Below are 17,009 nucleotides of genomic sequence, written 5' to 3'. Positions count from 1 at the left end.
TAGCAAAAAGAATGTCCTTTCCCCTATATTTTCACACATAACATTAGCCATGTGAAAAGACACTGTGTAGGCTGATCTGGTGCAGATGTTTAACCATGTTTAAGGAATCCTGTGGCTGGCTCCTGATTGTTTGTTTTCTATTCCTCCCTTCTAGAGTGCGGTGTTAATTTCCCATACTAATTTCAAACCAGGGTTAGCTGTTAAGATCTGCAGTAATGTTAACCACAGTTATGAATAAACAGGAGTTCCTACTTAATTAGATTTGAAACTAGTGTTTGAAACTTGTTTCATGTCCTGGTTAAGCAAGGAATCCTGGTTAGCCAGCCATAATAGCAGTTATTGCTAGTCTAATGTTAAATGATGCTGAAGCGAAGCGGGAGGAATTTGTATTCTGGAAGTAATAGTTAAGAGAGGGTTGCCTGTCAGGAACATCATTTACTTAAACATGGTTAAACAACTGGGAGTGTTATGTGTATGTCAGTCCATAGTGCACTATGCTTTCAATGAAATAGTCTTAAAAGTGGGGCAGCTTGTTGACAAAGCTTCAGTACATTAACAGATACAATGTTGGGTTGCATAAAAATAATCTAATTTTGCTTCAGGTCACTTTATAGCTTCTTAAAACAATTTTTTAAAATAACTAACTGTTATTGAACTAGTCAAAATCTGACTTTTTCTCCTGTCCATATTCTCTTTTTCACTTGCTGTGCAGGGCACCTATGCAACTGTATATAAGGGAAGAAGTAAGCTGACCGAAAACCTGGTAGCTTTAAAAGAAATCCGATTAGAACATGAAGAAGGGGCACCATGCACAGCTATTAGGGAAGGTGAGCAGGCCCTATCTTCCTTTTTATTTAAATGTAATACCAACTACCATTCTGATTGTGTGCAGTGTGATGAAATACAGCAAATCCTGGATCTGTTCAGACATTGGCTAGGCTCAGACATAGCTGGTCCAATATTTTTGTGGCTTTGTTAAAGTAGAAGGTCAAAGTGTGTTTGCATGTTTTCAGTATTGCAAGTCACTTTGGAGACCAAGGTTGAAAAGAAATGGCTCGTGCTAACCAAAGTTTAAGAACCCCCACCAGGTTTTGAGCTTCCAGAAGTACAACAGACTAACTGTGTTAGAGCTGCTTGTCTGCTTTGGTTTCCCATCCACTCAGGACAGCTTCATAAGTGCGGTAGTCTCTTGAGATGGAGCAGTGGCCCCAACTGTGTTTTATCAGTGGTCTGTGAATTCAGCCACAGTTAGCACAAACTATGGCTTATTAACCAACTTCAAACCATGGTTTCCTAGCTCAATACAATGGTTGAGCAGGACATAGCATGAGGATGGCTTTGTGTTATGTCTGAAGCCAGCCAGCATTTCCACCCCAAATTCAAACTAGAGATTTGGAGTAAGCCAAATTAACATGGAATATCCTGGTTTAACTGTTTGCTTCTCCCCATTTATAGAGGCAGCAGGGAAGGGGGTTGGGGAGATAAAAGTTCAAATAAGCCTGAGCCTTACTCCTGCTCTCTTGCTGAGAAATGTGGTCTAGCATAGAAAAATCAAAAATGCATTCTCCATTCAGTTGTAACTGTTTAAAACTGAATATATTCATATGTCACTTTGCAAAAGTGTATCCAAAGAGATGAATATCTCAAATGAGGCAGAGTATTTGGGGTTTGTTTAAAGTTAGGGTTCAGGATATGGGGGTGGGAGATATCTCTAGATCAAACTGAAGGTGAGCATCAGAGGATTTCAGCCCCCTCTTGATTCATTTGCTAAATAAAGTCTCTTTAACTTCTTTTGCCCCATGAGGTGTGCCATCTAGTATTCCCAGCCAGCAGTGAAAAACAATTAAGTGTATGTGAACAATCTGATTACTTGCAGGTCTGTCCCTAGCAGGGTGCGGAGCTTGGGGCAAATCGGCATGTTCAGGGCCTCCTTAACATTTCAGTAGAATCTATATTATATGTACCACCTTAAGTGGCGCAGCAGGGAAATGCTTGATTAACAAGCAGAAGGTTGCCAGTTCTAATCCCTGCTGGTACTATATCAGGCAGCAGCGATATAGGAAGATGCTGAAAGGCATCATCTCATACTGCACGGGAGGAGGCAATGGAAAACACCTCCTGTATTCTACCAAGGAGAACCACAGGACTCTGTGAGCGCCAGGAGTCGAAATTGACTTGACGGCACACTTTACCTTTATATATTATAACATACACACAATTAACTTGTTTATTTTACACATTTGCTTAACTCAATACACATCATGATTGCTGAGTTTTTTAAATGCACCAGTTATGATCAGTGTTGCATTCATTGCCTTTTATTCCAAAACCTGAATTATCTTGCAATAAAAATCTTATTTTGAAGGAAGACACTTTGGATTCCCAAACGTGACTGTACATTTATTGCAAGGGGCAGGCAGTATTTGAACCAGGCACTCCACACTTTTGCATGGAGCCACAATTAATGCAGCCTTTCCTCCCTCATTAAAGGATGGGGTGGGGGAAGAACTCTCTTTATAAAAGGGTGAAGGTAAACAGCTCTGCACCAAAAAACCTCCCTGAGCCATTTTTGGAGGGGTCGTATATAAATCAAATAAATAAATAGTCCAGTGAGTGACACCCCCTCTGCTTAAGAGGCCCCATCTTCCAGGGCGGTGTTGGGCAGAAAGACATATAATTATAGAAGACATTATGGAGGCAGCTTATTGCTAGACATATCGGCACATATCATCAGGAAAGGAGAGCATATAGCAGGGCGCTTTTGAATTGTTTCTGTTTAGTTGCATCACAATCCTGGGATGTTGATCCAATTCTAAGCAAATCCTATACAACCACAACCAAGCACATAACAATTCTGACCCATGCCTCCTGAACTCCAGATAGGTTTTTTCGTGTGTGAGGAATGAGTGTGTGAGGAATGAGGCACTACCAAGGCAGGGTGTGCGCAAGTGGAACCTGAGCAGGATCTACACAACTCTCTCTTCAGTGTTCCCTCTAATATTGTGTATGTATGTGTGTGGAATGAGTTTTGTTCTGGGTAGCAGTACCAAGGCAGTGTGCGGGCACATGCATTCAGAGTGGGGCGCTCCTGATTTAATCTGATCTGGATCTAAAATTAACTGAGCAGACATCCAAATCTTGTGTGCAGTTGCACATGTGCATGCCTTAGAGGGAACACTTTCCCACCCTCCCTCCTTACAAGCTGCTGATATTAAGTGTGTTTCCACACTCGGCACAAGCACAAGCAAGCAGCAGGTAGCAACTGCAGATGACAAGTGGGCAGGCAGGCAGAGACCGACAGCAACTACATAGGAAGAGCGAGTGAAGACAGACAGACAGACTTTAAAAATGGATGGGGTGGACTGGGAACAAATCTGGATGGATGGGTGGTAGAGGAATGGGTGTTGGCGGCAGCAACAAGCAAGCAGCAGCAGTAGGGCAGCCAGATAATAATTTTTTGGTGCGCAGAGCTGCTGTGTGTATGTTTCCTCAGGCCACAAGAGAGTGCCCAGCCACAGATGATGGTGGTGTTTGCATGCTTCCTCCCAGTTCGCACATCTCTGAGCAGTAGCAGCAGCTGCTTGGCTTAGCACAGGAAGAAAGCCACAGGTGGTTAGGGGTAGGGGAAGGGAGTGTGCACAGTGCCTGCAGGCTAGCGCCTCCTCCCCGTCCACACCTCTGAGTGGCAGCTGCTCGTCTCCGGTCTCTGGTGGCAGGGGACAAAGCCAGCCACCACTGTTTTCTCCACTCTGTGACAGAGTGGAGAAAGCAGCTGCAGGTGGTAGCGTCTAGGAAGAGAGTGTACACACCTGCAGGCCGCACACTTCCTCCCAGCCCACACCTCCTCCAACAGCAGCGACATGCTCGGTTCTGGCAGCAGGGACTGGGATAGAAACCAGCTGGCCATGGCCCACAGATTGTTGAGGCTGGGGAGAGAGTGCCTGCATGGGGCCTGCTCAGAGCTTTGGGCCTCAGCACCCAAAACAGGCTGCATCCTGCTGGAGGGCCCGGGGAGAGAGTGCATCCATGGCTATGTGGGGCCTGCTGGCCTGAGCCACCTCCTTCCTGACCCGCATGGCCACATCTGGTAGTTAGGCTGGCAGGGGACAGTGAGTAAGGGGGCAAAGAAAGCAGTTGCAGGTGGTTGTGAGGCCTGGGAGGTGCAGGGCCTGAGGGAGCTCAAGGCTGGGGGCAATTGCCCCGGTTGCCCCGCCCAAAGACTGGGCCGGCTTACTTGCCTGCTCAGTTGTCAAATTGAACTCCTTTGCTTAACAAGAGAGATGACACTGTTTGAGCATAGCCTTATCACTGTACAACAGGCTTCTACCTTGTTGTGCCAGCTGGATGTACTGGCTAGAAACAGTTTTGTCTCTGGGAATAGTTCCGCCGGTGGGGAAATTATGCGATTAGTCGTTTCTCCACACACAAATATTCTCTTAAGGTAGAAAACTAGATGTCAAGGAGAATGTTTTTGTATGGAGGAGCATTCAGTCCTGTGCACTGCCACCTGCAGTCTGAAGTGATACAGCCCAGACATGAGTTTAGCACCTCAGTGAGAACTGTATTGCTCACAAAAGCTCTAAACTCAACAGAGTATTCAGACACTTAGCTTCAGGACCATTCAAATCACCTATGTGATTTCAAGCTGCATGATCTTTCCCTCTTGGTTTTTCTTGAAATATGTGACTTAAAAACCATGTTCTTCATCTTATGAAAAATGTAGTCTCTCCTCCATCTCCCCATCAGCTCCAGAGCCCTTTTGATAATATCTAGTTAACTGAGGCTGTGCTTTTGCTTTTTAAACTCCCAATAGATATGTATTGTGTACATTCTAGAAAATTCTAGTGTACATTCTATTGTGTACATTCTAGAAAATAAAAAGTGCACCTAAACTCCAGTGAAACCATTACGAATTCGGCACTTTGAATGCTTTGATTTCAATAGGACAACACTATTGTATTTCTTCCTGAATCTGTAGCATGTGGGCTAAATTAATATCATATAATGTCATATCATATCAATGTGGGCTAAATTAATATCATATAAAACAATCATATTTATTTCCAGACTAAACTACTGGAAATGCACACACACCCTGATATTTTGCACAGTCATGTGTGTACAGTTTTCCAATTTACTGTCTCCAATTTTTTTCTTTCCCCCCTTTTTGCAGTCTCGTTATTGAAAGATCTAAAACACGCAAATATTGTTACATTGCATGATATTGTTCACACAGACAAATCATTAACTCTGGTCTTCGAGTATCTGGTAAGTTTTTACATCTCTGTCAGACATTTTGATTTGAATGTTTATTTTTAAAGTGTATTTGTTTAATCCAGAGGAGCACAGTATATAATATGCATGGGGTGGAGGAAATGCCTTTGTTTTCTGTCTTTGTTTAAGTCATTCCATTGTCAGGTTTTTTTTAATGTATTCTAGAGGACTTTGAAAGTAAGAGTTTCTTTGCTAGACAGCCAGATGACTGTAATGCATCAAACGTAATGCGTGTACCTTGTAAAGTTTACTCTAGAGAGCTTGTAACATGTAGAGCTGTATTCCCTGAAGACTGCAAGTGTACATCTTCCTTATGGTCTGCTACAGAAAGACAGAGAATTACATTGCACCTGAAATTAGCTAAATTTTTTTCCTTTTCCATGGCCAGTTATAGAAAACCTGCCTGCTTATTGTTTTCAGGGTTGCAGCTGCTTTGTTGTCTACCTGAATGTTGGGGGTGGGGAGTGGGTTTGCCTGCAGCAAGTGGGAAAAGAACAATGCCATATCAGCACTGACCTAAACTATTTATAGTATGAGAGACCTTGCATTGCGATGGCACTGTAGAGCTAATATGCTCAGCTTTAGAAACTTAATTAGCATGCTGGATAATTGCATAAAATACACTTGTCTTATATTAGAGAGGTGTTGGCAATTAATCATGTCTTTACAATCTGTGTAATTTAGAGATCCACTATAATGCAGTCTTTGTATTTCTTCAGGGTCTTAGGAAAAGCCAATTGAAACTGATCCTGATGAGACTGAAGTAATGATGATAGGTAGAACCTAAAACCTGGGAGGGAAGGTGAGGGGAGCGGAGGGACTCTTATTGAAGAGATCCAGAGTCCTGCCTGTTGATGCACGTTTGCAGTCTTGGAGAGTTCCTGGATCCATTGTTGTTCCTGGATTGTTCAGGAGACTTTTTGTTAACCAACTCCATTGTTGGAAAGGAACTTTAATCAAACTTGAAGTATGACTAAACTAGACATGAAGTTCTTACAGTATGAATAGCAGTCATTAGATAGAGCAGATCAGTCCTGCTGAGGTGGATCAGTGAGGAAAGAAACTACTTCAGTGCTTTTTTAAAAAATTCTACTAGTTCATTGACCTACTCACCCAGATAAAATTCTAAAATTCATTAAAAATTGCCTGATTGCCCAGTTGTTTTGTGGGTTGGGAGGTAGATAGGTTGCAGCCGTTGTCCCAAGACTCTTGGGGTTCTTGCCTCTCTCTGATCCAAGTTCTTTCCTCTCCTGAGGCACAAAAGCAATGGCTTCCTCTGCCTGCAAGCAGGCCCTTATATACATTTTGAAACTCCCTAATTTGTCCTCCCCCCCACTCCCTCCCCCCAGCCAATGGGGCACAGTTGCCCATGCCAACCCTTGGTTTGAAAGACAACAAGCCAACCAAGAAACAAGGAGATCCTAAGCCAATCGGAAGCTAGTGCCAGAAGACCAATCAGTGACTGAAAAACATGAAGACAAATGGTGTCTGCTAAGTGAATCACGTGAATCAGTTCGTTATGAATTGCTGGCGATTCAATTCGTAATCAAATCATTCCCTTTATTTAAGGAATGATTTGATTCACAAACGAATCAGCCACTTGCCTCCAGTTCATGGTGAATTGATTCATGGTGAACGATCCATGGCAAATCTAATTGCATACCCTAGTGATGGCTACTAGCTTGGAAGGCTTTAAAAGGGGCTTGGAAAAATTCGTAGGGGGACAAGTCTGTCAATGGCTACTAGTTTGGTGGCTATAGGCCACCTCCAGCCTCAGAGGCAAGATGCCTCTGCATACCAGTTGCAGGGGAGCACCAGCAAGAGAGAGAGTGTGCCCTTACTGCTTGCCACTTGTTCAGCGGGCCCTTGGTCCATTTCTAGACCTATCAAAGTGTTGGTCATTACCTTTAAATCCATAAACAGCTTTGGAGCAGGATACCTTAAGGGCCCTTTCCTCCCGTCAACTCCCTGTCAGCTGAGGCAGCCACATCCTGCCATAACCTATGGCAGCTAGAGAGGACCTTTTCTATCTATCTATCTATCTATCTATCTATCTATCTGATTTGTACACTGCCCCAAACTTTCATCTCTGGGCGGTTAACAATAACATACAACAAGTTAAAACATACACAAAAATCTTAAAACAATTTAGACAATCTAAAAGTTAAAACAGATTAAAACTTCAAAATTTAAAAAGTTGAAAAAGCTTAGATGAAGAGGTGAGTTTTCAAGTGCTTTTTAGGAATTGTCAGAGATGGGGAGGATTGTATCCCAGTAGAGAGTGCATTCCACAGTCTTGGGGCAGATGCACCTAGGCTTCAGAACGCCCTTCCTAGGGAGATTTGCCCTGCCCCCTCTGGGGTGGCTTTTTACCACCTCTGTGAAGACATTTATTTTCTGGCAGGCATTTGGCCTGTCGGATTGAGTCCCCTAATCCCCTGGCATATGTTTGTTTACCTCCTATCTCTTTAGTCTCTAGGTATGTGTGGTGTTGTTGTTTTGATGGTTTTGTTTCCCCCCCTAAATCGTTGTAAGCTATCTTGGATCTTTAAAAGACAGTGGGATATAAATACAGTAAAAACCTATTTATATAGATTACTTTTGCTGTTGCTATCTTCTCTGTGCCTTTGAGATGGAATGGCTTGGAATTCTACATAAAGAAATTTTAAAGGAGTAGCCCAAGCAGTGACTATAACTGACATTATCTGATTGTATTCAGACACTTCTTTAGTATGTCAACCATTTTTTTTTGTTTTGACAGGACAAAGACCTAAAGCAGTATATGGATGATTGCGGAAACATCATGAGTATGCATAATGTAAAGGTGGGCCAGAGTCACTAACCCCTTAATATTCGTACACTTTTCTAGTTACATGTTTCTAGTAATATTCCTATGTGAGTCATTCTTCCTTCTGAAACTGAGTGTTATTAAACCGATATAAAATTTGCTTAGACCAGCTTAGCTTTATTTGAGGGATTGAGGAGAACATTCCTGCGAGCATTGAAGTTATGTAATGTTGCATAGAATTGCTTGCCTCAATAGATCAACCATTTTATGCCCTTTACAAGCAGAGGAAGTTGTTTAGCTGAGGAACAATAGCTGCTGGTATAAATGTGGTTGACAACATAATGTACCAGAACAACGTGAGATTTGGCTTTCATTAGTATTCCAGCAGGTTTTTGTGCTAAAATTGCTATAACATAATGTTAGGCCCTTCCTTTCAGAGGTTTCTTTGTTTCATTCTGGTAGTGATTCTCTTACAGTTCTTTTAATTTAGGTCTCACAGTAATGCCCACAGGAAGAGAAATTAACTTCAAAACTTGGAGTGTTGACTGGTTTCTTAGACTACAAAGTAGAAGTCAGTGGCAAAGAACTGTGTTTTAAAATCAAGGCCAATACTGATATTTTTTCAAAGGGACTTGAATGGATAACTGCACCTTTGCAGCAACATACGCATGAGAATTTGGAAGAGGCAGCCTACAGTTCTAACATTCATGGTTCAGAGGATCTAAGAGCTGTGTTTGTGACAAATACAAGTTAGCAGTGTGCCCAGGGGGGTTACAGTATGCAGATCTGACTCAGGAAGTTACCCATTTTAAAAATTGTTATTGGGAACTTTAAAAAAAATCGGAATCTATTGCAAGATCTATAAAACAGTTAAATTATTTTCTGCTCTAAGTAGCTCCTCCCCTGAGAAAGCTGTTCCCATTTGTAGCCATTTCACTTGCAGCCAGCCAGAGATGTTGGTTGAAGAGCTGATTCATTTTGCTAGAGTACATATTTTAATGTATTTATATTCATACTGTAACCTGTTTGGGAACATGGGCTGAAAAAAATTAAGAAATGCTGTATCACTCAGTTCATATCCCTCACCTTTTCAGAGAAAGGGATTATCAATCCATAGTCTGCTCCTCTTGGTCTGCCGGAAGATAGTTATGGAGAAGTAGGGGGTTGGTGCTTTTTAATGATATATAGTTTTAACCCTAATTTTAATGAGATTTAATCTGGTCTAAATGTTTCTTGATTTTGATTGTTTTGTTCTGTGTTTTTGATTTTAATGTAAACCACCCCAGAGCCATTTCAGGAAGGGCAGCATATAAATTGAATCAATGAATGAATAAATAAATAAATAATAGTGTTGGGCCCTTTTCTTAACAGTAATTTACATAGACTCGCACCAGTCATATGGTGGCTAGCTTCATCTAGGCTCGTCATATCACAGTGGAAATCTGTGATAAGTGTGGTTGCACCATTTGTTGCCAATACATTTCCAGGTGCAATTCAGGGTGATGGTGAAGGCTTAAAGCCCTGAATAGTTTGGGGCCAAGACTACCCAATTTTCCAGTATAAATCTGCTTGGCTGATGAGGCTCTCTGGGAGTCCTGAGGGATAGGTCCTTTTCTGTGATGCCCCTCACTTTTTGTGGAATGTTCTTCCCCAGGAAATCAGGCTGGTACACCCACTGTTGTCATTTCAGAACCTGCTAAGGACACACCTATTCCAACTAGTTTCCCCCACTATTGGCTAGGGAAAAAAATGTTTTAAAATAATGCTAGCTCTCTCTTTTCTTGTGTTTATTGTGGTGCTGTAGTTTGTATTTTGGGATTTTATTATACTTTTTATTTTATAAGCCACTTTTAAGATGTGAAAAGTGGGATAGGACATATTAAAATGATACATATACATATGGATGTATTAATGACTTAACAGAGCTATTTACAAAGATAGCGGAGTGAGTAGAGCATTGTTGGCATGTGGGAAACCCAGGTTGAAAGCTCTGCCCGAAATTCCCTGAGTGTCCTTGTGCAAGTCACTATCTCTCAGCCTGATCTACTTCACAGGTAATGTGAGGCTAAAAATTAAGTAACCTCCAGTGTGCCACTCTGAACGTTTTGAAGCAAGGGCAGGATTCAACTGTGGCACACAGAAGATGTTGTCAAAGTGCTGTGGGAATGACTAATAATAACAGGGATCAATCAGCCCATCATATTTTAGTCTGTATCTCTTGAGGCAGAAATACCCCAATGTGGATCTGGGCAACAGGCACCCTGAAAAATATACATGAAAAAACAAGCGCAGGATTCTGATCTGGCATGCACTATTTAGGAGCTGCTGCAAAAGAGGACTCCCCAGTGTGACTTGGTAACAAGATTGCATAATAAGCCCGAGAAAGGAACTCTTTTCAAACCACTTTCAAAAAATAGCTGCAACTCCCCACCCCCGCCCCCCCGCCGAGAGAAGCACCACAAGTTTTTATTTGGAAACCATTTCCAAATAGTTCCATGACTAAATTCAGCTCTAAAATGTGTGGCAGTGTGCCAAGGTATTGTGTGTGTGTTTTGCAGTCAGCTGATAATAAGCTGCAGCTCCAGCTTCTTCTTATTCTATTATCATGTGAAGAAATATGCATATGAGGACACTTTTGTCCTTGAGCAAGTGCCTGCTGTTGTGGGGTTGTTTTCCAGCTATAAAAATGCAGAGAGAAAGAAATGTATAGGATCTCTGAGGTTCTGATTCAGGAAGGAGGAGGAGAAATGCAAGGGAAGCAATTGTAGGCTATTGTGGTACCTTAATTGACTTTCATATGACCAGGGAAGTATAACAAATGTGATTAAAGATATATTGAGATGCAGGGGTTTCTTTCGCTAGATTTTCTACTGTGGATATTTATATACCGCTTTTCAACAAAAGTTCCCAAAGCAGTTTGCATAGAGAAATAACAATAAAGTAGCCGACCCTGGACAGAGCATCTGTGCGCTCTTTGGGGCCGGTGGTTACCTCTCCCCACCCCCACCTTCTGCCCCAGTTTCCGCTTCTGGGCCCAGCTGCCTCTCCTCCCCACCACCACTTCTGCCCCCCCCCTTTCTTCTCCCCCTCCTGGGCTTTGCCTTTGCGGCCGGGCTGGGCCCAGCCAGCCACCTCTGGCCTCCACAGCCAGGCCGCTGCCACGGCCATAAATCTTCCTGGGTGCTCCTCAGCTAATCAGGCGCGTCCGCCACCCAGCCAATCAGCTGGGTGCTGGGACGCACATTCCAAGGCACACCCTGGAGAATTATATATATAGATAAGTAAAGGTTACTCCCTGTCCCAAAGGGCTCACAATCTAAGAAAGGTACATAAGCTAGACAACAGCAACAGCCACTGGAGGGATGCTGTGCTGGAGTTGGATAGGGCCAGTTGCTCTCCCTTTGCTTAGTAAAGATAATTGCCACTTTAAAAAGGTGCTTCTTTGCTCAATTAGCAGCGTAAACCATATTTTTCATAAGGTTGGCTAAACCTTTCGTCTTCTTTTCATTGCATGGTGAGATGTCTAAGAAAGTGACTGCATTTTGGGTAATGTCTGAAGCATAAGGCACTGTAAACAGGCAGCAAGATATGCACAGAAAGCAGAGAAAGAAGTGGGGATGTTTTAAAATTAACCATTTGCTGTAATAATAATGCACTTCCTAATAACGATTAGAATATCTGGGACCTAGAAACCATTTTCTGCTTTGGAAAGTTTTGTCTCTATATTTATATAGTTATTCTTTGCAGAGCCTGCAGTTATGATCGCATAATCACCATGTAGTGCTCATTAACGGTTCAGAAAGCCTAATTTGAATTAACCTTTTTTCTTCTCTCTTTCTTGTATAGTTATTTTTATATCAGATTCTGCGAGGTTTGGCATACTGTCACAGAAGAAAGGTGTTACATCGAGACCTAAAACCCCAAAATCTTCTAATTAATGAAAGAGGGGAATTAAAGCTAGCAGACTTTGGTATGGAACCTGTTTGTTTTAATGGGGAAATGTGTTCAGTTCTCCTGCAAGAAAATCTCTGATGTAATCCCATTGATTTTAAGGAATATTGAATGTTAGAGTGACCCCAAACACCACAGTGCTCCTAAGCTCAGAAACAATACCCAGACACCATTTCAAAGCCTGAACCTACCTCACAAGGTTGTTATAAGGACAATGTGGGGCAGGGGAATGGGGAGAACTATGTATGCTGCCCAGAGCTCCTAGCTGGGAGATAGAAGTGTAATAAAATAAAGGCTAAAGGCTTAGAAACTTCCTGGAGCTGTGTCTTGTGGGCTCATCACTAAGACACTACAGAGTTCTCAGAAGCCTTAAAAATCTCCCCTTGGGGGCTTTTCTGCTGCCCTTTCTATGGTTATTGGCTGACATTCCCCACAGTGCTCTTGACAATGGAACAAGCCCTGTGGAAATGCAAAGAGGCTGGAAACTAGCAGCATGTCTTCCTCTTTCCACAGCCCAGCGCAGGCAAAGGGGGAGCAGGATGCAATTTTCACTGTTCTCTTCTCCCTCCAAAAGGACTATTCACTTGAAGAAATGTCCCTAAAGGTTGCACAGCCCTCAGGGATACATTCCTGCAAGGGAATAGAGCTTGTGGAGGGAGGAGAGAGCCTCCAAAATCTTTCTCTGCCTGCACTGCGCTACAGAAGAAGGAAGATGTGCAGCTTGTTTCCAACCACTTTGGATCCCTGCAGGGCTTCTTCCATTGTCAGAGTACTTCAGGGAATGTCACCCAGTTTTCAGTGCTTGGGCAAAGAGCAGCGACACAGTTCTCCGACTTTTTGTACACCTTGCTTAGGTGCTGATGAAAGATTCTCTAATCAACCATGCAAATTTCAACATGCAAATTGAAACTCGCTAAACTGAGCTCTAATTTTTAAAATTCTGTGTCCTTTTGCTTTTTGTCAAGTGGAGAACTCTAAGTGAAAGATACTGATAAGCAGTACTCCCTCTAATTTTTTTCATCTGTGTGCAGAATGAGTTTTGTTGTGGACGGCAGTATCAAGGCAGTAAGTGTGCACATGTACATTCAGAGTGGGGCCTTTCTGATTCAACCTGAGTAGGGTCTAAAATTAGTTGAGCGGACATCAAAAAACTTGTGTGTGCACGCACATGCGCACGCCTTAGAGGGTACACTGCTGATAAGTGTCCACTATACTTTGCATTGTTTCCCTTCTTGGCTATTTCAGTGTTCCATGCCTTCTGCTTAGTTAAAAAGCAATTGATTAATGCTCTTTCATTTTTGATTAAATTAAGTTGTGCACTTTTCTCATATCAGCCCAAGTCTTGAAAAAATCTTATTAAAGTTCTTGGTGCTGGCAAAAACACTTAGTACCAGGGAGGTTGATGCAATTGCGGCGGGGGCGGGGGCTAGGGACAAAAGTGTGAGGGAAGAATAGACACAGAATATGAGGAAAGGAAAGCCCTCTGAAACGCCTGTGGGCAGCTCTCCTTTCCTCAGCTACCACCTCACAAAATTTGGCAGGAGTACTCCAGACCTTGTGACTCCGGTCTTCAAAATCTGTCTGCTCCATCTGCTCGCTGCCCATCTCTCTCACACAACTCTGTGTGAGTATATTTACTTGCCAAAGTCTTTCCACGTTATAGGCTTGAAAAGGTTCCACTCGGAACATAGGAAGCTGCCTTATACTGAGTCAGACCTTTAGTCCATCTAGCTCAGGATTGTCTGAGACTGGCAGTGGCTTCTCCAGGGTTGCAGGCAGGAGTCTCTCCCAGCCTGGTCTTGGAGATGCCAGGGATGGAACTTGGAACCTTCTGCATGCAGTTGCTCTTAGAGTGGCCCTGTCCCCTAAAGGGAATATCTCGCAGTGCTCACACACATAGTCCCCCATTCAAATGCAAACCAGAGCAGACTCTGCTTAGCAAAGGGGACAATTCATGCTTGCTACCACAAGACCAGCTCTCCTCCTCTGTTTTGGCTGAGGATTATGGGAGCTGTAGCCAACAACATCTGAGAATCCCTGTTATAGGGAACACTGCTCCAAAACATGGCCTACTAATCCATTGTAGGAGTTCTTTCCATATATTCCCAATAGCAGTACTGTGGGCACTGCCATGTGCTGTTCTCTCTTGATGCAGCTCTCTGTAAATCATAGCATAGGCACTTCCTCCCAGTAGGATTGCTATTCATATGAGGAAAGTGCTTCTAGTGGAAGATGGGAACAAACTTGTGGGTATAAACAAGTGCACAGTATAGGTGAATGATTTTACAGCCAATGGTGGCATATGCTGAGGGTAGCCCAGCTGGGCTGAGGAACAAAGAAATCCCTAAAGGAGGGGCACTCCAAATTCCAGCACCTTAAAAGGGGAACAATGTGGCCCTGAGCTTCTTTTCTTCTTGCCAGCTACTTTAATATACAGAAACAATTTCCCAGGCTTTAAAAGTGGGGAGGTGAGGCTGTCTTTTAAATCTTGGAAGCTGTCTAGCAGTGTTCATAGTGCTACATTCCTCCATTGCTGTTGGAAACAGCCAGACATGTAGTAGTTCATGCTGCTTAATAAGTCTGGGTTCCTCCAATACTCTCCTCCCATCACCATACACTCAGTGGTTTGCATCTGCACGGTAGGCTGGTTCAGACATTATACAGGGCCTAGGTTAGAGCCAGGCTCTGTGCAGCATCGCTGACCCTCAAGACGTGCCATCCACATTCCCGTCCCCGCACGAGTGCCTGCTTCCTATCTAAGTTAGAATAAGCCGAGATTGTCTCCTCCTAACCCACCATTCTCAGCTTATTCTAACCTACTTGCTTCAAATAACCTGAGATCTGTTCTTCACTTTAAGCCTTTGGTACAGATCTTAGGTTATTTAAAGCAAGTAGGATAGAATGAGCAGAGACGATTGGCTTGTTTTAAGCTTAGATAGGTGCTTGCATGGCGATGGCAGCAGGACGCACATACCTGAGGCTCAGGGACATCACGCAGTGCCCATTTCTGATCAAGATTCTGCATGACATCTGACCCAGCCCTGCATCTTCTAACACAGTGACACTAAGCAAAACATAGCTGACACTGCTTCGGGTTTTGCACTGGCTATTCTGAAAGCGTTAAATTCTTTGGGCTTTGAAAATCAAACAGAAGCTCTTGTTTTGTAACAGCCAGCTATCGTAGTACCTTTTGAATCATGTAGTGGTGAGTGTGTGTGTGTGTGATTTATTTATATTTTAGTGTGGAAATGGAAGCCCTCAGTACATCTATATGAAATACAAACTACATTTTATTTTTGAAGGCTTGGCTAGAGCAAAATCTGTCCCTACGAAGACCTACTCCAATGAAGTGGTCACATTATGGTATCGGCCTCCTGATGTTCTCCTTGGATCTTCTGAATATTCAACACAAATTGACATGTGGTATGTCTTTTCCAGATAGTAATATATTTTTGTGTTCGGTCGAAATATTTATCCTACTTGCTTTTTGACTTCTAAATTCTATATTGTTGTTTATGTATATATTGCCATCCATATGTATGATGCTAAAAGGGGTCATAAGTATTCAAGCCACTTTTATATAGTTTTCACTTAAGATATTACTGGGGGCTGGTGGGAGGCAGACGGTGATATTTTTAGCCTCTCAACCTTTGTTCTAGGAAATATCTGAACTCTTTTCTTTAAAAGAAGAAACAGCCCTTTGAATAGGAATGTTTGGAATCTCAAAATCTGAGTCATGAGGATCAATTAGGATTAATCAAGAACAGTATTTCCAATAAATGCAAATGTTATCACTTGCTTTTTGGCTTTGGTGGAAGGGAAATAATAAAGATTAGTGCAGAACACACTGATAGCTGTTTCGTTCTTATTCGCATTAACAGCAATGGTTGAGTTAATGAAGGCAAATTGTAACAGTTATGAACAACTGTACTGTACTCTTAAAATAGAAATGTCAGCATTTTCTGAACTCTCATTTCAACTTTTCTTCTATAAAGGGGAGTTGGATGCATATTTTTTGAAATGGCATCTGGAAGACCTCTCTTTCCTGGGTCAACTGTTGAAGATGAATTGCACTTAATTTTCAGACTTCTGGGTAAATAGATTATGCTTATCACTATATAATGCATATTTTACAAAATGGCATCTGGAAGACTTCTCTTTTCTGGGTCAGCTGTTGAAGATGAATTGCACTTAATTTTCATACTTCTGGGTAAATAGAACTATATGGCTCCTCACCGCACTGGAGGCAGGTTTCAGGTAAGGTGCTGAAGAGCATTGTCCTAGGCCTCATATTCTTAAACTTTTAAATAAAAGATTAGGGTGAAGGAGTGGAAGGAATCATCATCATATTTGCAAATGACACAGAATTGAGAGGGATAACTAACATTTCAGAAGAAACGAGCAAAATTCATAATTACCTTGGTACTATGGAAAACTGGACTGAAACTAACTGAATGAAATTCAGTGGAGTCAAATGTCAAATTCTGCATTTAGGCAACAAAGAAGTAATCAAATGTGGCCCCAAACCAAGGATACCTGGTTTGGCAGTAGTGAAAAGGATCTTGGGATTATAGTTGATCAAAAGCTGAACATGGGCCCACAATATGATGCAGCTGCAAAGAAGGCTAATGTGATTTTAGTCTGCATTTATAGCATCAGTTTCCAAAATGTAATAGTTCCATTTTGTTCTACACTAGTTAGACCTCTTCTGGAGTGCTAGGTTCAATTCTGGGCCCCACACTTTTAAAAATATGTGAGTACATTGGAACAGGCTCAGATGATTAAAGACCTGGAGAACAGGCCCTATGAGGGGAAAACTGAAGGAACTAGGTATGCTAAGCCTGAAGAAGACTGAGGGACAACATGGTTGTGATGTAGGGCTGTCTCAGCCCCACAAAGAAGAGAACAAAGTCTTGATTCCCAGGAGGCAGATCTAATGGACTTAAGTTACATAATGGTAGATTGCAGTTGAACAGTAGGAGGAATTTCTGAGGTA

The 17,009-nt window shown here is 42.4% G+C and overlaps 1 protein-coding gene across 2 annotated transcripts in view; it reads left to right on the top strand.

The window, feature by feature from the left end:
• CDK17 (cyclin dependent kinase 17) overlaps positions 1–17,009 on the top strand; it is a 105,800-nt gene that overhangs the window by 82,596 nt on the left and 6,195 nt on the right. For both annotated transcript variants that reach the window (XM_053253086.1, XM_053253087.1), the window contains exons 7-12: positions 713–827; positions 5,174–5,268; positions 8,036–8,098; positions 11,909–12,032; positions 15,316–15,436; positions 16,009–16,106. In XM_053253086.1, coding sequence (XP_053109061.1) covers positions 713–827; positions 5,174–5,268; positions 8,036–8,098; positions 11,909–12,032; positions 15,316–15,436; positions 16,009–16,106 — 616 coding nt within the window. The remainder of the gene's footprint in view (positions 1–712; positions 828–5,173; positions 5,269–8,035; positions 8,099–11,908; positions 12,033–15,315; positions 15,437–16,008; positions 16,107–17,009) is intronic.

This window comes from Hemicordylus capensis, chromosome 5 (genome assembly GCF_027244095.1).
Source record: "Hemicordylus capensis ecotype Gifberg chromosome 5, rHemCap1.1.pri, whole genome shotgun sequence".
NCBI lineage: Eukaryota > Metazoa > Chordata > Lepidosauria > Squamata > Cordylidae > Hemicordylus > Hemicordylus capensis.
This window is presented reverse-complemented; position numbering and strand designations above follow the sequence as displayed.